Source organism: Colobus angolensis, unplaced genomic scaffold (genome assembly GCF_000951035.1).
Source record: "Colobus angolensis palliatus isolate OR3802 unplaced genomic scaffold, Cang.pa_1.0 Scaffold128, whole genome shotgun sequence".
NCBI classification, from domain to species: Eukaryota; Metazoa; Chordata; class Mammalia; order Primates; family Cercopithecidae; genus Colobus; species Colobus angolensis.
In genome coordinates this window covers 995,373-1,019,107 of record NW_012114030.1, presented here as the reverse complement: position 1 = coordinate 1,019,107, position 23,735 = coordinate 995,373, and the positions used below count along the sequence as shown (strand labels likewise).

General features: G+C 43.5%; 1 protein-coding gene across 2 annotated transcripts in view; it reads left to right on the top strand.

Annotated features, from left to right (window-relative positions):
• Positions 1–23,735, top strand: part of XPO6 (exportin 6) — a 117,056-nt gene that overhangs the window by 78,786 nt on the left and 14,535 nt on the right. For both annotated transcript variants that reach the window (XM_011933464.1, XM_011933463.1), the window contains 7 exons: positions 542–650; positions 1,932–2,024; positions 3,586–3,655; positions 10,137–10,296; positions 14,213–14,305; positions 18,788–18,932; positions 22,802–22,948. In XM_011933464.1, coding sequence (XP_011788854.1) covers positions 542–650; positions 1,932–2,024; positions 3,586–3,655; positions 10,137–10,296; positions 14,213–14,305; positions 18,788–18,932; positions 22,802–22,948 — 817 coding nt within the window. The remainder of the gene's footprint in view (positions 1–541; positions 651–1,931; positions 2,025–3,585; positions 3,656–10,136; positions 10,297–14,212; positions 14,306–18,787; positions 18,933–22,801; positions 22,949–23,735) is intronic.

Here is a 23,735-nt window from a genome sequence, read left to right as displayed (position 1 = left end):
AGGCGGAGCTTGCAGTGAGCTGAGATCCGGCCACTGCACTCCAGCCCCGGCAACAGAGCGAGACTCCGTCTCAAAAAAAAAGGCAGAGAATAGATTTTTTTAATAAAGCCATGACCTAATGACGTGTTGTCTACAAGAGACTCACTTTGGATTCAGATACAAATAGATCGAAAGTAAAAAGATGGAAAAAGATATTCCGTGCAAAAAGTAACCAAAAGAAAGCTCGGGTCACTGCACTAATAGCAGACAAAATATATTTTAAGACAGAAATTATTGCCAGAGACAAAAAAGGCTATTATATAAACAGTCTGTCAGGAAGATACATGGTGCCTGGTACATCGTTAAATAAATACCTCTGTTTCTGTTCCATGCGTGCACACACCTGCCAACCCATAAACTCAGCCTCAGGAATTTAGATGCTCCTTTTCCATGGTGATCAACATGGACACCATTTCTTTTATAGTGCAGGAGGCCTTTTCCAAATTCTAAACTGAAAGCCTCCTTTCACCTGATTGATGTTGAATTTCTCCCTGCCACGTAGGTACGAAGATGCCCTGGTGCTCCTCCTCACAGAGGTGTTGAATCGAATCCAGTTCAGATACAACCAGGCCCAGCTGGAGGAGTTGGATGACGAGACTCTGGATGACGATGTAAGCGGCACGCCCTGATTGACTTTTTGTCGCTCTCACGTTGTGATGTGAATCAGAATGGGGACCTGTAACCCAGAGCCCTCTGCTCCGGAGACTGTTCTGAAGCCAGAGTAGTCTTCTGGTTTGAGTTGTACGTTTGAAATTTTTAATCTCCTGCTAGTCCCTTTTGACTTATTAACCATAAAAAATGTTTTACAGGCAATTTTATGTGGACTAGAGATGTAAGTAGAGAAACCATATGTACAATGAAAAGTGGTTTAGTGAGAACTGTGTATCCTCTCTGTCTCCACTGCCTTGCACCCTCACCTCTGCTCCCCAACCTGGGCAGCGGTAAGAGCTAGCTGGATGCTCCGTTAGTGAGATACTGAACCAATAAGGCTAGAATGAAAGGATGTCTGTTTGGAGTATATTATGCAAACTTCTACTTCTTAAAATCAGTCTTGAATTTTCTGATGCTGATGTGCCCAACGTTAATAAGGAAAATACCTTTAAGGAAACAATTCCAGTGTTTGTTTGTTTTTTTTTTTAAAACCATTAGGTGCTTAAAATTTTTCAAATTAACTGCTGCTGTTCTGAAAGTTAGAGTGACTGTGGCATGGTCAAGAGCTTATAGGTGGTCATATTTGGGTTACAGAGAGCCCTTTGCTTAGAGCCAGACGGCCTGGGTTTGAAGCTCTGCAACCTTGGGCATGGAGGAGATTGGAAGGCTGGGTGTGGCATTTCTCTAAGCAGTAACGTCCTCATCTCCCAAAAGGGGAATGACATGTCTTGCTTCTTAAATGTCAGCATGGATAAGACTCACTAGAACAGCTTGTTAAAGCAGATTCTGATTCTGGAGGCTTAGGGTGGGGACCACAGAATTTGCATTTCTGACAGCCCCCCCAAGGGATGCTTTTGCTGACTGGCTGTGGACCCCATTCTGAATGGCACTGAGTCAGTCGGTTATTTGGATAGGGACACAGTAGTGGACTGTGTCAGAAGGTGATGTGTGATCATTTCCAACAGGTGATTTCACAAGTGGCTCTCCATCTCTGTATCCTGTAACCCAAGGGGGGAAAATAGGTTATTCTATGTGGATCATTTACTTTCTGAGGAAATAGTTTTTTATGAAATTAATTCATTGTTTTTAAAAAATTCTAGCTTGGCCTTTTTATTGTACCAGATAACCTGGTTCCATCATTTTCCATTTCTTCAAAATTTTATTTCTGAAAGTGGACTTGAGGTTGGCAAGGAAGATGAGAGGATTCTGGGAGAGCTGATTCTCCTGTGCTTCCCCCACAGCAGCAGACGGAGTGGCAGCGGTACTTACGGCAGAGTTTGGAGGTGGTGGCCAAAGTGATGGAGCTCCTGCCCACGCATGCCTTCTCCACACTGGTAATGCGCCGTCCGGGGGGGTGGAAAGTGTAGCGATTTTCCTGTACACAGAGCTTGGCTGGTGGACTCCCCTGTGTCTGTCTCTCTCTCTCTCTGTCTCTCTCTCTCTCTCTCTCTCTCTCTCTGTCTCTGTCTCTCTGTCTGTCTCTCCCCCCCTTCCCCCCCATATGTACTTTTTAAAAACAGAATAATAATTACCATTTAACTGTTGCTCAAACTGAACAAATACTAACATTTCCACAAAATATTAAACCTACTTTTGGAACCCTGTTTAGTCTTGGATATAATAGGAATTTGACTAAAGCCTTAATACCTTTATTAGTAGCTTGCAAGTGGCCAGGCCAAGTGGGAGCTGTTACTTATAGAAGTTACATTGCTGAAAAGCTGGCCGTTGTAAAGCTCATTCTTGGCAAATTGCTAGCTTTCTCTGCCTGTGTCTATATGTGCTGGAATCTTTAGTTGTAAGGATTGATTCCCTTTCCTATGTGGTGCTTGTTATTCAAGGAGATTTGCATTAAATTCATCTCTTCTTCAAGGCAAGGCAGTTATTAGCGTAATTCTTTTTTTTTTTTTTTTTTTTTTTTTTTTTTTTTTTTTTTTTTTTTTTTTGAGACAGAGTCTCACTCTGTCGCCCAGGCCAGAGTGCAGTGACATGATCTCGGCTCACTGCAACCTCTACCTCCCAGGTTCAAGCGATTCTCCTGCCTCAGCCTCCCGAGTAGGTGGAACTTCAAGTGCCCACCACCACACCCAGCTAACTTTTTGTATTTTTAGTAGAGATGGGGTTTCACCGTGTTAGCCAGGATGGTCTCGATCTCCTGACCTCGTCGGCTGCCCACCTCTGCCTCCCAAAAGTGCTGGCATTTATAGGCGTGAGCCACCACCCCTGGCCATAGTGTCATCTTTTGCATTGAATGACCTAGCTATATTTGTGTTCTCTCCTGGAAAGCTTCGTTTTACTTTGCCATCTGCCTTTCTTAGGGGCTGGTCACATTTTAATCTTACTGGTGAGTGTAGCAGCTTGCGAAAGAAAGATGCAACTCTGGTTATGATGTTCTGACTGCTACTTGAGCAAGGGAACTGACTTCCAAATAATTAGGCACATCTTTTCACTTTTCCATGTACTTCAATAAGGCATAGCTGACATTTCTCTCATGTAGAGGTTCCCTTGGATTTGAAGGGAGATATGGTCCCTTCTCAGAGTTCTAGAAGATGTAGGTCATTTCAGGGTTTGATCTCCTCTGTTAGGAATGTAATAGTCATACCACAGTGTCCTTTGCTTTTAAAAAAAAATAAAAAAAGAGGGTCGAACTAATACATTTTCTTTCTTCTTCTGTGTATTAATTGGTGTTTTCAATTGTAGAAACTGTAGCGTAGGGGGGTGCACTGAAGAGTGGTCATAGGTTTTTAGCTGCATTTAAAGGTTCCTAGAGAAAAAGGTTTTGATCCTGTTCCTCGCCCCTTAGTTGCTTGTTATGTTAAATGCTATTAAAACTTGTTAAAATGCTATTAAAACTTGATTTATGACTTAAATTTTTTTTTGTTGTTTCTTTGTTTTCAGTTCCCAGTTCTTCAGGACAATTTAGAAGTTTACTTGGGATTACAGCAGTTTATAGTCACTTCAGGGTCAGGTAAACTGATTTTTATTTTCTAATTTAACCAAACTTTCAAAAAACCATTGGACTGATACTTCATTACTGCTGCCGTTGCTGTCAGAACATGATTTCTTCACTGCAGCCTCCCCACTTCTAAACAGGGAATGTTTTTAAAGGCTTATGATAAAAAGAAGCTGTGGGGGAGGTAAAAGATGAGGTCATGACAGTGTATTCCAAGGAGGTATTTGGAAAAGAAACTGATTTGGAGTAAAGAGACAGGACTTACTAAAAAGCCTCTAATATTTCCTTATGTCCTTTCAACCAGCAGGTGTACTAGGGAAAACATGGCCTTGTGCTTTCTTGCTTCCTACACACTCTAGAATTGAAAGGCCATAGCGTAGCTGATGGTCTGTGATCCCCCCCCCCCCCGCGCCCCGCACCTGTTGCAAATGGCCCCAGGAGCTCCGACCAGAGCTGGTTGGAAAGGTTTTTGGCTGCTGTTTACAGGCCCTGCCTGCTTGGGGTTTAGGGTTAGCTTTCTTTGTTATTTTGTTGATAACAATAATAGTCATAGCTTCCTTTTGTAGCTCTCATTACATGCCAGGCACTGTGTTATTGACTTATATTACTTAATTCTCTCCATTGTCCTGTGAGGTGTAAGGGCTATTACTAGTTTCCCCTATTTTACATAAGAGGGAATTGATGTTCAGAGATGTTAATTTACCTAGGGTCCCATGGCTTTGTTGGTACTAGTCTCATGATGGTATAATTGGGAATGACAAAACGTTGAAATAGCTTAACATCTGACATTCATTTTTGTCAACATTGAAATAGCTAGCAATCTGACATTGATTTTTGTCAGCTGAAAACACCAGTAACTGAAAGCCACGTGTGTCCTCCCTGCCCCATCAGCTGCTGTGCACCACTTCTCGCCGCCCTTCCTTCTTTCCAGCGTGCTTCTTATGGAACCTGTCTTGGCTCTGGCTTGCAGCCCCTGTGTTGGGTAACTGCTGTTTCAGCCCAGCACAGAGCTGCCCAGTGTGCAGCCCGTCTCCTGGATGAGCTTGTAATTCATGGCAGATCCTCCACGGGAACCTCTTTCCGAGGCTGTCCTTGGTGGTCTGTGATGGCTGGTTTCCATGACTATATAAGCTTCTAAATAATCTAGTGGGCCCCAGGAGGCTGATGGGCCTTGGCATGTCCTGAATGTAGGCCCTGACTTTGTAGATAGGGTAAGAAATTTAAAAAGACGAAACTTTAAAAAGGCACTTTCAAAACCAACATGCCTGTAAAATGTGCTGTCACCACTAATGAAAATCATTTGGCTGTGTGGAAGTGCTACAGATGTTTCCAGAAGCCATTCTTGGGAATAATCATGCCCAGGTGGTCTTTCCTTCAGGACCACTATTCAAATTAGAATGTACTCAGGACCCTGAAGATACTGTTCTTGATCTATTAAAAAAACCAAGCAGGTGTTCTTTCCTCCCCCACCTTGACCCTTCAGTGTCCTGTTTACTTTTGTAAAAGCTGATGTTTTTACACTCCATTGTATCTGTCTTTAGGTGAAAGTCTAGTGAATCTGAAACTCTATATCTGGGACATAGCTGATAATTCTGAGCTCCTCACCCTAGAAGGATAATGTGATTTATTTTTTCCTATAGGAAATACCACATACTTGCTTTCACTAATGCCTGTTTACTGGCAATTTCATAGAACTCCGCTCTTCCAGATCATTTGTAAATCTCATCCTCAGCACTGATCCTTGGCTTGTACTCCAGTGGCAAAACCTCTCAGGCCGGAGAAATGCTTATTTCCTGTTTTAAAACGAGCTCTCTCATCCATGACAAAGCATTCCCCAATTTTTGGTGGCTCGGAAGCCAATTTTCCAGTGCAAAGGCTATTAACAAACGGAAACTCTGAGTACATTTTTTCCCCTGGTTCCCATAGCCATTTACCCCCTCAAATAACCTCCATGCCACACCAGCCTTATGACCCTCAACAGAAACTGTGCCCTCTCATTCCCGATAGGCTCTGGGTCCTCTTTCATTTGCATTTACTTTCTAGCCCAGCCTTTAATTCTCGGGTCTCCTCTGGAGCCTGTGTAAATGGGCGCCAGCTGAGATTCTTGCTTATTCCTGGTGCTGTGACCGAATATGACAATGGGATGCACATTTTGGCCAGCAGTGAGACCTGCAGTGTGGTTGAGGCCTGCAATGGTTACCCAGCCTGGAAGGCTCCCACTTTTGCTTTTGTCAGAGCAGCTGGATTCAGAAGATCCTGTGTGCTTTGCATTGTTTCCCTTCTTGCTGCTGAGCCTACCTCCACTTCCCTGTCAAGACCAAGGCACAGCTTGTGTTGCTGGGCCACGTTGGTTGCTGTGTGCTGCTCTGGCTCCTGGCAGGTTGTCCTTTGCTCCCTCTGTCTGTCTTTTCTACCATAGGTAGGTTAAGAAATCCTCATTGGTGGTGTTCCCCTTGCATAGCATTGATGTCTGTGCCTCCATTCTCTATTTGACTTTTGCCACCCCTCATTGAGATCTTCCTTCATTGAGACAGTATTTCTCCTCTAGGTAACCCTTTAACTTTTCTGGGTACCCATGCAAACTTTCCTGTCTAAGGGATTATTTTGTCTACACAATTTTATGTAAGATTTTTAGATTTAAATTGTTTGTTCTGCTTGGGTTCGTTTATGATTTATGATTATGATTTGTTTGTTCTCTCAGAGGGAACTACCTGAATGCCAGTTTTTATACCTTCCTCAACTCCTCAAAAAGAGAAGACTAAATTATGTTTAAGATTTTTTCCCCCCTAGGGAGTGATTTGCCAAGTGGCTGTTCTTTGGATGTGGCTTAAGTCATATCTAAACAGCTTTAGGATGACTTGGTTTGTGGAAGATAGGACTTTGATGTGGATATGGTGTTTTATGCCTCCAAACCTTTCAGCATTCTCATCTGAAGGTTCTACCTTGCAGATGTCCTGTGCTTTTGGGGGAAAATCTAAGCCTTGGCCAGACATAAGAAAGTGTGGGTGGATCTGAACAGCTTTTCACAGTGGGATGCTGGCCTGTCCCCTCAAGTCTACTTGATGCCCTGCGTGACTTTTGTGGTGGTGACAATAGGTTTCTAGGCTGGAGGAGGGTGTCAAGATAGAGAATTTGACTTGGGATATTTATTGCCCATGTGATTGTCTGCCTTGCAGGTAGAACAGGAAAGAACCAGCTATGATTTTGATGAACATGAATCTTAGATGCGCATGTGTGCAAAGTAACTGTATGGAATTGCAGTTTTGTTGGGTCAGAAGTGATCAAGTGTCAACAGTTTCATATTGTTCAAACTCAACAGTTTAAAACACTCACCCAGCACTTCCAAGCTGTTTTCCATCCTAGGTACTGGATGCCAGGTACCCATAGTTTTCATCCTAGGTACTGCTCTTTGCTAGACGAAATAGGACAAGTTCAGAGGGAAGGGATCAGGATGGCGAGGATTCTCAGGAGGGTAATGAGGGGTTGCATCCTCAGGGCTCTCATGCTGTCAGCAGGCTTTGGCTTGTTCTGTGTTCTGCCCTCAAGGAGTAGGCCATGGGTTGATGAGCAATCACAGGGGGACATATTTTACCCATGTTTGTGACCAAGTTGTCCAGAGATGGAAGGGCTCCCTTGAGCTCCCTAGCATTCAGCCGAGGTCCAGGAAGAGGCTGAAGGGCCAGGTGTGCAGGGTAAGTGCTGGGCAGAGGGGAAGGCTTGGTCAGGGTGACTTTTAAGCTCTCTAGTAATTGTCTATTAAGGACCATACTCAAATGGAAACTTGATTTAGGGTAGTGTTTTGGTTTGGTTTTAAAAAAAATAACAGTGTTCCCCTTGCACACTTAAAATATTTAAGAAGCTCGTTCTCAGGTATTCAGCAGGTACTGAAGGGATTGGATACCATAGAGAAGTTAGAAACTGGTGGTCAAGGTAGAACCTGGGGGGAGGTGGAGGTGCAAAATGAAGGTTGAGCATGCAGAGAGCGCCAAGGGCTACTGAAGCAGACTCAGTGACCCCTGGTGTTGCTCTGAGAAAGAAAAGCTGGCCTCCCCTCTTTTGGGGCCTGTACTATGCCATACCCAGTGTCAGGGTGTATTTTTCATAAGAGTTTATTCCCACAGAGCCCTGAGGTCTGGTTGATGTGCAGAGGAGCAGGAGGTTTTAGAAGTTGACCCTGGGAGTTGGTTGCATAGATGTAGCCTTGAAAATCCCATTGACATTCAGAGGGTGTATAATTGTGGCACTTCAGTTAACTGAGAGATTGGGGCTGTCTCTTTCTGTAGCCCATGAAGTCTGTGTTCTCTTTCGCACAACCAGCGTGATGAAAAATCCCTCTCAGTGTGTTGTTTCCATGAGCTCGTCTGGCTGGGTGGGGTGGTCATTCTGTTGCTCTGGCTGGAGAAACTGGCTTACTCCTCAGCTGCACCGACAGCCTCTGGAGGGGCTGCCTCAGGCTGGGAATCTTGTTCCTGTGCCAGGGCACTGCTGTCCTTGTGGAGTGGAGGAGGCAGGAGCAGGTGATTTGGGGCAGGTCAAAACCAGCCTTTGTCACTGGCCCTCTCTGTCTAAGGTCCTTCCATGAGTTACCTCTTCTTTCGTTCTCCTCCTCCTTGAGATGTGGCCTCTGTCTGGTCTTCCAGCCTCTTGTCTTCCTTTGGGGGCTGTCGCAGGCACTGTTGCGGGCCTCATCCCTTGACGTTAGCGGTGGATTGAGGCATTCAGCCTGCTACTTCATCTGACACTTGCTTTGTAGGTGTCAACCCTTCCTTTCCACAGGTGCCACTCATCCATGTTGACTGTCAGTAATACATGCCAGTATTCCCAGGGACAGGGTGAGGAAGGAAGCTGCCTGGGTCTCCCTGTCCTGCTCTAGTTTGCTGTCTGTTCTGTTGCATCTAAATCATTCATACATTTACGGTCATTCACTCTGTACCAGCTGCTGTGCTGGCTGCTGGACATAGCTGCTCACCACAAGGAATTTTGTAGTCAGTAAGGAGATGGTCTTGTAAATCATCAGTTTATCTCCTTATGGGTATGGGTGCCAAGGAGGAAGACAGGAGGGGTGAGGCCTCACAGAGAGAGGATGCCCCTGAGAGGCTGGAGGCTATGTAGGAGCTTGCAGAACTTGGGTGGGCAGAGGATGAAATGATGGGCAGTCTAGGCAGAGGCACAGAGACACGAGGCTCTGGGGAATTACCATTGGGTCTGGATGACATAGTGGCATAGTAGAAGGTGTCGAGGCCATGAGAGACCTGAGTTGATACTGGAGAGTCTAGGTTCTCCCCTTTTAGCAGGAGAGAGCCTCCAGAGGATTCAGCACCTTGCTTCAGGGGAGCTGCAAGCTTAGTCTGGGCTCTGGGAAGCTGATTGTGGAACACGGCGGGAGGAGGGTTGGTGATGACCAGTGTGAGTCTTGCCTCCTAAGAGACAGGAGAGAACTGAAGTAGGGGGAGGGAGCAGGTGTGGAAAGTACCTAGGGAGTGCTGGGATTGTAGGTGCCCTAGGAACAGTGCTACCACCCCACCCTCACTCCTGCTGTGTCAGTGAGAAGGACTTGAATCAGACCTGCAGGTCTGTGTTCCGGCCTGAAAATTCTTACTATCTTTTGTGGACATTTGTGAAGAGAGGGATCCAAAAACCAAGGAAGTGACCGAATCAAGGGAGAATGTTTTGTCCTTCATCTTAGCATCCTCCTTGTTCAGTTTGAAGAAGTTGTGTTGAAAAGTAAGGAAGTTTCAGACCTTAGTAATTCACTAGTTCTTTGCTGTTTATAATAATTACAAATACTGAACAGTGTTCTGTAGCTTAGAGGGTTGTATATTTTAACGTGGCCCTTATAATAGTGATACTGAGGCTTAGGAGGGTTGTATGAGGCATTGAGCCTGGAAGTGGCAGGGAATCTGTGTCTTCAGAATCCAAGTCCCATGCTCTTTATTTCATACTGTGCCACCTCCCAGCCTTCAGGGGTGGAGAGCTGAGTGTACCCCTCCTCTCTTAGCCAGGGGCAGGTCCTAACTGTTGGACCATGGAAATTTCATTCTGAGATAGGGCCCTATGCCAAAGGAAACAGATTTGGAGTCACATAGACTCAGTGTAGAACACCAGCCTTGCCCTGGAAATGTGACACGTGCTGGGCAAGTGCCTGGGCCTCACTGGGTGTGCCTCCTTGTATGTAACAGTGGTGGTGTCAGGACCTTACAGGATCAAAAGGAATCAGATCAGGGGCTCCCTCCACATTAGCACACCCCAGACTGTCTGCCCCTCCCCCCAACTCTGTCTCTGTCCCCGGCCTCTGGAGCACAAATGTATAGTGTCAGGTGGAGACCTGTAGTGTCAGGTGGAGACCGGGCCCAGTGCTCAGTACTGGGGAGCAGCCCGTGAGTTGCTTTGTTTCGAGAATTGGTTTTGCTGGGTGTGGCTTGCTGGACGAGCAAGTATATGTAGTATCTAAAGCGTGGTCTTCCTGTGGAAAACTGTCTGGGGTATTGTGTTCCAGGACACAGGTTGAACATCACGGCGGAGAACGACTGCCGGCGTCTGCACTGCTCCCTGAGAGACCTGAGCTCCCTGCTGCAGGCCGTGGGCCGCCTGGCTGAGTACTTTATTGGGGATGTGTTTGCTGCACGGTTCAATGATGCCCTCACAGTCGTGGAGAGGTAGGCTGGCAGCTACCTCATGGAGCTGTTCCTTCTTCAGAGTTCAGCTTTACCTTCTTGTGCGAGGGGCAGCATATTGCCAAATAGCTTCCGCTCTGGGCCCGGGTAAATCTAGGTTCTGCCACATACGAGTTAATATGGAACAAATTACTTAACCTCTCTGAACTTCAGGTCCCTCATTTACAATATGAAGTAGAAGTAGTTTCCTATAGGTTTAGTGTGAGAATTAAATGAGATAAAGCACTTAGCACTGTGCCTAGCACATAACAAAACACCTGATAAGCTATTTAAGCTGTTGTTTCTTTGAAGATCTTGTGTATAAATGTAAAGACAGTTGTAGACCCAGAAGAAACCAGGAGAGGTCAGTCTTCATGTCTTTCCTCATAGGATAAAGAGATATTAAGAAAGTCCTACTGATAAGGAGTCAACTCCACTGTCCAAGTAGGCAACTAGATGCACAGGGTGGGGCTTTTTGTGTTTTTTTCCAGTCCCATTAGGGCCTCGAGAGTGAAACCTGGGTAGCCTCCATGCCTGGCCCGAAAGGTGGTTCCCAGCCTTTCACCACTGGGCTCCTTTTCTTCTCCTCCTTCTTGGGTCTCACACCAGGTTTACAGCTGCACTTGCTGAGGAACATTTGATTCTACCCAGTCACCAGTCCCTCCTCCCTCTCTCCCTTCAAAAAACCCAAGATGTAAGTGACAGGACATCTAGATCATTTCAAGGCAGCTGTTGTATTGGTTAGATCAAAACTGAGTGATGTGGATCCAGCTCAAAGCCAGGACACCTGATGCTTCGACTGGCCCAGCAGCCGCATCACTGGTGACATGCAGAGGAGAAGTGAGCCTCAGGAGCCTAGGTGCATGCATGCCGGACTTCACTGCCACCTCTTAGCTGAAAAGCAGAGATAGCCAAAGGGCTTAAATCCCTTAAAAGCCAGATTCATATTAATAAAAATAATGGCACACAGTAGTAGGACATTTTCTGTGTTTTTGCACATGGTCTTTCATTTTATTCTGTACTTTGAGATACAGGCATTGCCGTTTTGTTGTTGAGTACATTGTGGCTCAGCGATGTGAGTGTCTTGCCTCGGTTCACACAGTCCTTGAGAGGGAGAGTGGATTTTAACAGTTTCCGGGGTCCACGTGTTGTTCTCTTTCCAAACCACAGCGGTTCCTCCTCTTCTTGTGCTGGGCCCATTTGCACTGAGGGTTAGCAGGGATAAGACATGTTTTTCTGTCTGAAATCCAAAGATAAGTCCATTATTTGAATTTACTCTGTTAAGCAGTATAGATATATGTCAGTCAGCCAGGCGCACTGACTCACGCCTGTTATCCCAACACTTTGGGAGGCTGAGGCGGATGGATCACCTGAGGTCAGGAGTTCAAGATCAGCCTAACCAATATGATGAAACCTCATCTCTACTAAAAATGCAAAAATCAGCTGGACATGGGGACATGCACCTGTAATCCCAGCTACTCGGGAGACTGAGACAGGAGAATCGCCTGAGATCACGCCAGTGCACTCCAGCCTGGGCAACAGGAGTGAAACTCTGTCTCAAAAAAGAAAAAAAAAAAAAAAAAACATATATATATATATATATATATCTCAGTCATCTCAACTTTGTAGTGAGATGATGTCTCAAAGATCCTGAATCATTTGATAGGTCCCTATCTTTCTGCACTGCTTAGATTTGCAAGCCCAGTGCTTAAACATACTTGCTATTAATATTTTGTCTTCATTTAGATTAATATGTGAGAGAAGGCTCTTGTTATGACTATGTGACCTTAATAGCCAGTATTATTAGCAGTGTTTTCTTTTATTGGTTACATAAAGCAAAGCTAATATTAAAACTGCTGAACACAGACACATTAAAAAATGTTTGGAAATGCATTTTTAGTGTAGAACAGGATTTAGAGTTAAACACCAGGTGCATATTGGTATATTGTTTTCTGATAACTGTTCTGATCACGAGGACTTCGTGGGACTTCGGGAACCTTAGTTCTTTTCCCTCACTTTCTTGACTGACCGGAAGTGCTCCTTTTTGATTGCTTTCTCATTGCTCCCCAGCAATCAGAAATACAAATACAAGTTTGTATTTGTAACAAGTTCCTTAGTTGATTGTTATGCTGGGACAAAGACAAACACTGCCTTCCCTGGCATCTGCTTCCAGGTTTCCACCCAGAGTAGGCAGAGAGAAACTAGCCAGGTCTTGGGTTTTTTCACCTTCACTCAGAAAGGAATGTCTTTCGACTCCAGGCGTCATGGCTCACCTGTAATCCCAGCACTTTGGGAGGCTGAGGTGAGCAGATCTCTTGAGTCCAGGAGTTCAAGACCAACCTGGACAACATGACGAAACCCTGTCTCTACTAAAAAGACAAAAAAATTTAGCTGGGTGTGGTGGCATGCACCTGTAGTCCCCACTATGGGAGGGGGCGCTGAGGCAGGAGGATCGATGGAGCCCGGAAAGTCTAGGCTGCAGTGAGCCAAGATCACTATACTCCTCTGGCCTGGGTGACAGAGCAAGACCCTGTCTCACAAAAAAAAAAAAAAAAAAAAAAAAAGGAATATTGTTCTGTCTATAATGAAAGAGATATTTCCCATTTCCTACTAGATAGAGCTATTAGTTGCTATGTTTGATGCTCGTTAGTATCCAGTGAGCCCTTGAGCAACCAGTGGGCTCAACAACTTGCTTCTGAAAGAATTGTACTTGAACATAAAACACCTCCACCTATTCTGGAAACATTTGCTCCTCTCATCTCCCTCCTCTAAAGTTTTATCAAACATTTTCAGATTTGAAGACAAGTTGAAAGAATTGTGTAGGGAGTACCCATATACCCACCACATAGATTCTTTGGTGGACAGTTTGCTGTATTTTCTTTATTATATATCAACCCATCTGAAACATTTCATTTTAAAAATGATTTTAAATAAAAACTAAGACAGTTTTATCATTATCAATTTTATAGAAAAGCCCATGTCATCCTATTTCGATAAACTGCCAAAAGAGCAGGTCTTTTTTTAAAAAACAAAACAAAAACAAAAAACAAAACAAAACAAAAAAAACACAGGATTTTGGTTTCGTTCTGTTACCCAGGCTGGAGTGCAATGGCATGAACCTGGCTTAGTCCATCCTCAACCTCCTGGGCTCAAGCTGTCCTCCCTACCTAGCCTTTTCCAAGTAGCTGAGACTACAGGCATGTGCCACCACATCTGGATAAAATTTTAAAAGACAGGGTCCTACTTTGTTGTCCAGTCTGGTCTCGAACTCCTGGCCTCAAGTGATCCTTCCACCTTGACCTCCCGAAGTGCTGGGATTACAGGCATGAGCAACCACACCCTGACTGCTTTTTAAAGACTATTTTTTATTCTCCTCATTTATAAAACATTATATATTAATTGTAGACAATTTGGAAATGCAGAAAAATAGAGGGAAAAAAATCATCCATAATCTACCCACTCTATCCTTCCCCTAAAACAAGTGGTACCAATAAGCATACTCTGGTGAAAATTCTTACCGCCTGTCTTCTGTTAATAGATGAACATTCGTGATATATTCTGTATATATATTTAGTACAACCATGTCATGTTTAAAACATCCTGAATATTTATCATTAAATATGCCTCTAAGCATTGTTTTTCTTGTATATATTACATTGTATTACCTCCTCTGGATTGGATATTTATATCGTTTTCAAAATTTTTGACACTTTCGATAAGGCTTTAGTTAATATGCTTGTATATAAGTCTTTATGCATATCTTGGATTATTTCCTTGGCATAAAATTGAAGGTCTGGTCTTGATTCTTTTTTGTATATGGAAAAAGTCTGCCCTTACGCTCTTTGTTGGTACCAGCCTTGTCTGTTTTGTCTTAGTTCATAAGCTGAATGTTCTTGTTTACCTGCCTCTTTGCCAACAGGTTGGTCAAAGTCACTCTGTACGGATCTCAGATAAAATTGTACAACATTGAAACTGCTGTGCCATCAGTACTGAAACCTGACCTCATTGATGTGTAAGTCTAGAGTTTGATGTTTGTGCATTTTTAGGAAAGACCTTGCCCCCAATCTCCAAATGATTTTATTGAGAACAAGGAACAGTAGTGGCTGCCATGAGTTGGGAAAAAAACTCTTAAACCGCAAACCTAGAAAGAGAGAGAGAGTTTTTCACTGTATGTCTGGGGCAGAGGTGGTTGGAGAAAGTGGAATTAGGTAAGTGAGAGCTGGGATGGAGATTCTATGGAGTAGGCATTTCAGGAGGAAAGAACAGTACAGCCAAGACAGTCACACAGGCAAGAGGTGGGTACTCTGTGTGGTGCAAGAAGAGACTGGATAGGTCTGTTGGGACTAATGGGAAACACCTGAAATGCCATCAGTCTTTCCTGTAGATCATTGACTGAAACTGTAGGATACTGTAGGATGCAGAAGAATGTTTGGGGAACACAGTTCTCGGAGGTTCTGATTTTAGCAGAATGGCATAAGGCTCAGATATTTGCATATTAAACAAGAACCCCAGCTTATTTTGAAGCAGGACATCTGGAGACCACCCTCTCTACAGAAACTCTGCAGATAACATGGGATGCTATTAGGAAAGTGACATATGGAAGGACAGGGACTGGAGATGGGCAGTATCCCAGAGATTTCACTGCCCAGAAGGCTTGCTTTAGACGAGAGCAGGGGGTTGGCAAACTATGGCCTTTACCAAATCTGGCTTACTGACTGCTTTTTGTAAATAAAGTTTTATTGAAACAAAGCTACATTCATTTACATATGGTCTAGGAGTGGTTTTGCACTACAGCAGCAGAGTGGAGTAGCTGCGACAGAGTGTTTGTATGCCCTACAAATCTGAAAATACATAAACTCGGGTTTTTACAGAAAAGGTCTGTTGACTCCTGCTGTGGAGCATTCTTGAGCTGCAGATTAGATAAACGATGGAAAGAGAATCTTACTTACTATGGTGGTTTTAAACTTTTAAAAAATATATTGCTTTCCCTTTTGAGAATTTAGAGAAAGTTGTAAAGCGTCTCCCAAGAAAGATGCCAGTTTCCTTATAAATACAACTTGTACACATTTTGGGAGTTTCAGAGCCCCTCCTTTCAGCCTTGAGGAGCTCTGCAGATGTGCTAGATTGACTGAAATTCTTACTCCTAAGGCTGACTTTGATGTTCTTTCTCCTTATTTTGATATTCAGAATTTGAAGGACAACATGATTCTAAATATAAAATAACATTTTAAATGTAAAATACAAAATAACTGTGTGGTCACTATGAATTTCAAACTTTCAATAACTATATTTTCTTACTTTAAAGTGCTAGTCCATTTTCTTACCCAACTTGTTATTTTGAAAAAGTTCAAACCTATAGAAAATGGGAAAAACGGGAATAAGCACCCATGGACCCTTAGCCTAGAGTAACCAATTATAAATTGGTTTTTGTTTCTTGTGCCCTCTCTGCACACAATACATGACTATTATTATTATTATTATTTTGCTGAGCCATTTGAAAATAAACTGCATCGCTGAGTGTGATGACTCATGCCTATAATACCAGCGCTTTGGGAGGCCGAGGCAGATGGATCACTTGAGGTCAGGAGTTTGAGTCCAGCCTGGCCAACGTGGTGAAACCCTGTCTCTACCAAAAAATATAAAAATCAGCCGGGCATGGTGGCACCTGCGCCTGTAGTCCCAACTACTTGGGAGGCTGAGCTGGGAGAGTCGCTTGAACCTGGGAGGCTGAGATAGCACCACTGCTCTCCAGCCTGGGTGACAGAGTGAGACCCTGTCTCAAAAAAGAAAAGAAAGAAAATAAATTGCAGACAACATGTCACTTCACCCGTAAATCCTTCAGTGTGTGTATCCTAGAAATAAATTCATTCAGCTCTATAACTATGATACCATTATCAACCCTCACATAATTTAATACATACAATAATGTCATCACTTCTATAGTCCATATTCAGATTTCTTCAGTTGTCCTAGGAATGTTTTTGTATCTTTTTTTTTCCCTTGAATCAATCCAAGGTCTAATTAATCATGAGCCACACATTAAATGTATTTCCTATAATCTAGAACAGTTCACCCACTTGTGTTTGTATGTCTGCATGTGCATTTGTGTGTGAGAGTGACTGAGGACCTTTTGCAGATCCAGATCTTAATTTTTTAAAAAGCACATCCTACAATCTGGATTTGTCCAGTTATTTCCATTGTATTCGATTCAGTTTAAACATTTTTAGCAAGGTTACTGCATAGGCAATGGTGTGCCTTTCCTCTTGCATCATGTCAGAAGGCTCTTAATATCAAATTTCCTTATAATTGTTGATGCTGAGTTTGATTTTAAAATGGTGTCCAGGCTGGGCACAGTGGCTCATGTTTGTAATCCCAGCACTTTGGGAGGCTGAGGTGGGATGGTCGCTGGAGCCCAGGAGTTTGAGAGGAGCCTGAGCAACATAGTAAGACCCTGTCCCTACCAAAAAAAAAAAAGGTAGCTGGACATAGTGGTGCATGCCTGTGGCCCCAGCCACTTAGGAGGCTGAGCCAGGGGAATTGCTTGAGCCCAGGAGTTGGAGGCTGCAGTGAGTTATGATCATGCCACTGCACTCCTGCCTGGGCAACAGAGCAAGACTCTGTCAGCAACATAAATAAGTAAATAAAGTGGTATCTGCTTATATCCTAATTTTGTCCACTGAAAGGTCCTAGAACAGTGACACTCCAGTAGCGATTCTACCCCTTTTCCCCACGTCTTAGTTTTTCAAATCCGTTCTCCAGAGCACCTTGGAGAAAAAAGCTCAAGTCTGGGGCAGGGTGATGTTGGACAGTCTTGCCAAGTCAGCAAGTAAGGACGTGCTCAGTGACTGTTGAGAATATGTGAAAAGGATGCAGGGCCCAGCTTGAAAGGGTTCTTCCTGGTCAAAGTTCAGTCATCAACAAAGAATAAGGACAGTAATGAATTATACCAGTTTGAATGAAAATAATCTACTCATTCAAAGTGATTAACAGGCTAGGCTGGTGTAGTGCCTCACACCTGCAATCCCAGCCCTTTAGGAGGCTGAGGCAGGAGGATCGCTTGAAGCCAGGAGTTTGAGACCAGCCTGGCCAACGTAGACCCCGTCTCTACAAAAAATATGAAAATTAGCCTGGCATGGTGGCGTGGACCTGTAGTCCCAGCTACTTGGGAGGCTGAAGCAGGAGAATCACTTGAGCCCAGAAGGTTGAGGCTGCAGTGAGCCATGATTATGCCCCTGCACTCCAGCCTGGGCAACAGAATGTGACCCTGCTCAAGTAAACAGACAAATAAACAAAGACCCAAAGTGATTAACAAAGGATGAGAGGAGGGGAAGCTGCTTTTTAGAGAAGAATGCCAAGTAATGAGGAGAAAAGGAAAGATAGAAAAATTACCAATTCACAACCACCAATGTAATACTGATGTAGGCAGGGATCGTTAATAAATGCCCAAACCATGAGGAACACTGTCTTTGTGTCACCTCATAGTAGCATCACCTTACAGCTTACTAATTATTACCGAAAGGTAATTACGTTTAGGTATGTTAGAAGGCCTGGTGTTTTGAAGCTCTGAGACAACTGTCTCTCCTTGTTTAAGATTGATTGTTTAGGCCGGGCGCGGTGGCTCAAGCCTGTAATCCCAGCACTTTGGGAGGCCGAGACGGGCGGATCACGAGGTCAGGAGATCCAGACCATCCTGGCTAACATGGTGAAACCCCGTCTCTACTAAAAAATACAAAAAACTAGCCGGGCGAGGTGGCGGGTGCCTGTATTCCCAGCTACTCGGGAGGCTGAGGCAGGAGAATGGCGTAAACCCGGGAGGCGGAGCTTGCAGTGAGCAGAGATCTGGCCACTGCACTCCAGCCTGGGTGACAGAGCAAGACTCCATCTCAAAAAAAAAAAAAAAAAAATTGATTGTTTATTATATTTGATGAATTGCATACTTTTTTGATATATATTTTCTTGCATGTACGATGCAGTCAGTACAGCCTTTGCTGAAACCAAACATAGTCTTTGTCGCCTCAGTTATCCCCTAGCCAGGTAGAATATATGGTGCGGTGGAAGCTTAAACTCCAAAATCTGACATCAAAGCTCTGTTTATGAAGCTCTCATACCTGGTAGTTGTCTGTGCTTTAGTCTGCAGCTATGAATGTTAAATTTGTACTAGTTCTGAAGTCAACACATGATCACTTAAGTTCTTTGATTTTGCTTTTATAATTTACCTTTCTCTTAGGTGAGCATGTGTCACAGAAAGATTGAATAAGATTCAGTAGACATTGACTAACTGCCTTCTGTGCTGTAGTCAGTGATGGCAATGTTTAAATGATGAATATCTTAGTTTTTAGATTCTACGTGAACCAGTAAATGATTTCTATGCTCTTGCCCATGTCTCAGAACAGCAAATGCAGTGGATGCAGTTCTTACCTCCTATGAAAACGAGTTGAACGCTAATATATTTTCACCTTAACCTTTAAAATCACATCATCTTTTCTTTCTGCAGGCATGCTCAGTCCCTGGCTGCGCTGCAGGCTTACTCTCACTGGTTAGCACAGTATTGCAGTGAAGTTTACCGGCAGAACACGCAGCAGTTCGTGACACTCATCTCTACTACCATGGATGCAATCACACCGCTAATCAGCACCAAGGTCTCGAAACAGCAAAGCCTACACTTTTTATCTAACTCTGTCTCTCCTTCTGTTCCTATACCCGTTTACTAGAAAATCTAAATATGACACAGAGTTAGACCCATAAATCTTTCTGCTGTTATACACCTGTTTTATTTCATGTTCCTTTTTAGTTATAGTCTACATGCATTCAAATACAACTTTACTTTTTTAGTTATCTGAGTTCCACATGAATACATGCTCACTGTGAAAAAGTAAAGTATTGTTCAGATTTCCAGACTGAAAAGTAGTGATACCTCTGAAACCTTTTCCTTTGCGCGGTGAGCACGGTTGGCATTGGTTGTGCAGGCACACCTCATTTTATCGCACTTGCCTTTATTGCACTTCACAGGTACTGTGTTTTTTACAAGTTGAAGGCTTGTGGCAACCCTGCATGAAGCAAATCTGTCAGTGCCATTTTTTTTGACAGCATTTGATGCTTCCATGTGTTACATTTTGGTAATTGTTAGAATATTTCAGACTTTTTTGTTATTGTATCTTACAGTGATTTGTGATCAGTGATCTTTAATGTTACTATTGTAATTATTTTGTAGTGCCATAAACCAAAGCCTGCAAACTTGATTGATATGCGTGTGTTCTGTGTGTGTTCTGACTGCTCCACTGATTGGAGGCTTCTCCATCTTCCTGTCTTTAGGCCTCCCTATTCCCTGAGCCATTTAGTAACCCTACAATGACCTCTACGTGTTCAAGTGAAAGGAAGAGTCACATGTCTCTTACTTTAAATAAAAATCTAGAAATGATTAAGCTTAGTGAGGAAGGCATGTCAAAAGCCAGGATAGGCCAAATGCTCTTGAGCCAAACAGCCAAGTTGTGAATGCAAAGGAAAAGTTCTTGGAGGAGATTACAGTTTCTGCTCCAGTGAACACATGAGTGATGAGAAAGCAGAGCAGCCTTATTGTTACTGATATGGGGAAAGTTTCAGCGGTTTGGATAGACCAAACTAGCCACAACATTCCCTTAAGCCAAAGCCAAATCCAGATCAGGCCCTTCAATTCTGTGAAGGCTGAGAGAGGTGAGGAAGCTACAGAAGAAAAGTTGGAAGATCATTGATGAAGGTGGCCACACTAAACAACAGGTTTTCTGTGTAGATGAGACACTTTTATACTGGAAGAAGGTGTCATCTGGGACTTCCATAGCTAGAGAGGAGGAGTCAGTGCCTGGCTTCAGAGCTTCAGAGAACAGGCCAACTCTCTTGTCAGGGGACAACTGCAACTGGAGACTTCAGGTTGAAGCCAATGCTCATGTATCATTCTGAAAATCCTAGGCCCTTAGGAGTTATGCTGAATCTACTTTGCCTGTCTCTATAGATGGAACAACAAAGCCTTAATGGCAGCACATCTGTTTACATCATGGTTTACTGAATATTTTAAGCTCATTATTGAGACCTGCTCAGAAAAAAAAGATTCCTTTCAAAATACTACTGCTGATTGGCAATGCAGCTGGTTACCTAAGGCCTCTGATGGAGATGTTCAAAGGTATTAGTTTCCATAGTTTCCATGCCGGCTCACCTCACACAACATCCATTCTGTAGTTCTGTAGCCCATGGGTCAAGGAGTAATTTTGGCTTTCAAGTCTTATTATTTCAGAAATACATTTCATGAGACTATAGCTGCCGTAGATAGTGGTTCCTCCAGTGGATCTGGGCAAATAAATTGAAAACCGTCTGGGAAGGATTCACCATTCTAGATGCCATTAAGGACATTCATGATTCACGGAAGTAGATCAAAATATCGGCATTAATAGGAGTTTGGAAGAAGTTGGTTCCCAGCCTCATGGATGACTTTGAGGGGTTCAGGAATTCAGTAGAGGAAGTAACTGCAGATGTGGAAATAATAAGAGAACTAGAGGCGGAGTCTGAAGATGGGATGGAGTTGCTGCAATCTCAGGATCAAACTTGAACAGATGAGGACTTGCTTCTTATAAATGAGCAAACAAAATGGGTTTTTGAGATGGAATCAACTGGTGAAGATGCTGTGAACATTGTTGGAATAACTGAAGAGTAGAATAACACATAAACTCAGTTGATGAAGCAGCGGCAGGGTTTGAGAGGATTGACTCCAACTTTGAAAGAAGTTCTACTGTGGGCAAAATGCGATGAAACAGCACCACATGCTCCAGAGAAATATTTCTTGAAAGGAAGTCGATGCAGCAAACTTCATTGTTGTCTTATTTTAAGTAATTGCTGCAGCCACCCCAACTTTGAGCAACCATCACCCTATTCAGTCAGCAGCAGTCACCTTCAAGGAACACCCTTCACCAGTGAAAAGATTCCCGCTCTGAAGGCTCAGATGATTGTTAGCATTTTTAATTAAGTTTAATTAATCAACTTTTTAATTAAGATATGTACATTGTTTTCTTAGACGTAATGGTATTGCACACTTTATAGACTACAATATAGTGTAAACAAAACTTTTATATGCATTGGGAAACAAAAAAATTAGTGTGCCTTGCGTTATTGTATAGTTTGCTTTATTGTGGTGGTCTGGAGCTTGAACCTGCAGTATCTCTGCGGTACGCCTGTATATCCTTCCAGACTTGTTTCTCTTTTTATGTAATAAGTAATAAAAAGTTTGTAGATAGCTAGAGATATAGCTGCTTTTGCGTAACAGTATGCCTTGGTTTTCCTTTACATACGTAGAGCAACTTCAGATTTTCAAAATGTCCAATGCTTTTTTTTTGGGGGGGAAGGGATGTATAATAATTTTCCTATTGATAGAAATGAGTTCCTTTTATGTCCATCTTATATATGCTAGTGGGCCTGTAGGATAGATTCCTGGAAGTGGAATTACTGAGTCAAAGGTTATATCCATGTTAAAACTGGACAGATTCTATTATGTTATCCCCCAAGTCTGCTGTATTACTAGAGCATATATGTGCTTATTTGAATGTTTTTGTAGTTTTAGTCATACAAAGCATTTTATACATTTTAAGCAATGTATTGTTTTAATAAGAACAGTGTGTTGCTTTCCATAAATTTGTGTTGTATTTATAATTATAACTTTGAAAATAGTTCTATCCCATCAGGAATATGTTTCATTATTTTCCTAGCCATTGCTGGACTTCTAGGCTGCCTTCCTTAAAAAATAAAAATTCATTACAAAGAATTCTGAAATGCATGCATTCGTGAATGTAGCTTTACCCTTTTAGATAATCTTCTTAGAGTAAGTAGAGATTTAGGGTTAAAGGTTAGGAATATTTTGTGGCTCTGGGAAATCATAGTAATTTTTTTCCCTAAGTAATTCTGCCTGCCTTGACTTTTTGGTGTGCTGTTTTTACCTTAGTCTTACCAGCATTAGGTCCCATCTGTAACACATTTTCTCCTTTGCTAATTTGAAAGCAACAGTGGTAATTGAACCAAGTATTTGATAGGCATGCTGAAGGGAAAGCAGTAGGAGAGACTGGCCTGAGTGTTAGGGCACAGAAAGGTGGGGGGCTCAGGGAGATCTTGGCTCTGCTGGAGCAAGAAGAGTGAGGTGAAGAATCCCAGGACCTGGATGACATGCCAGGGAGTGTGCCAGCGAGTGTGATTTAATAGCTGATAGGGAGCCACTGCAGACTCTGAGCTGAGAAGTGCCTGCGTTCAAGGCTGCTGGTGACTTTGAAGGAGGAATGGGAGGAGATGATAATGGCTGTGGCAGGAGTTGTGGACGTGACAGAGAAGGTGGGCTTCTCTTGTGAATCATCACAGGAAAAATTCTTGAGCTAGATAGAGCCTAAGTGGTGTCATTGGGAAACCAAGAACCACACGTAGCTTTGTGACTGCCTCAGCAAAGTTTGAATCCCAGACTCACGGGGATGTGGTGAACTGACATGCCCTCTTCCCTCTACAGGTCCAAGACAAGCTGCTGCTATCTGCGTGCCACTTACTGGTCTCACTGGCTACCACCGTGCGGCCCGTCTTTCTGATCAGCATCCCTGCAGTGCAGAAAGTATTCAACAGAATCACTGATGCCTCTGCCCAGCGACTTGTCGATAAGGTGAGGCCCCAGAGCTCCCCTGGGGTCCCCAGGGCTGTGTGGCTGAGACCTGAGGAAGCTGAGGAAGAAGATTCTGGCCTTTGATTTTGTACTCAGAGCTTACAAGCTGTGCCAGCATAGACGGATTTCTTATGTTTATGGCACTGACACAGACTCAGTGATTCTCATCGTGCCCATTGTAAGGCAGGCAGGCGGGCAGTGTGCTGATTCAGGCATGGAAAAGCACCTCCCAGTGTGCAGAAAGGTTTTGCTGCTTTGCAGCCTGGTAATTTCGGCCAGTGTTGTGACTGTTCTCTTTGCGTTCTTTCTGATTCAAAGCAGTCTGATTTTTGTTGTCACTGTTCTGTGTGTTCTTTGGGGTTGAGAAGTGCCAGGCAAGTGCATTTTCTTAGAATCCTCAAAGGAGGCTCAGGCTAGAAGTTTAAAAACCACCTAACAGGGGGCGGGCAGGAAGGCTTGAAGAGGGTGTCAGAGAGCACCAGGATGTGATTGCATTGCTTCTGACCTCATGCTAGGGGCGTGGATTGTCATGGATTCTCCTGCAAGTCCTGCTCTAAGTAGCTTCTCAGAGGACTGAGAAGCCACCAGCTGAGCAATGCCTGAGATTCTGTGTCTGCGGTGTGATTTCTCCTCTAACACTTAAAATATCAGATTAGAGAGGAAATGAGAGCCCCAGAATAATGATTGAGGTTGGCTCTGGGTTATGCTAGACCTCGACATGGTGCTGTTACTTCGTTTCATTTTCCTCCCTAAGTTGCCTTCCAGTTGGACCAAAGGCCCTGCCTAG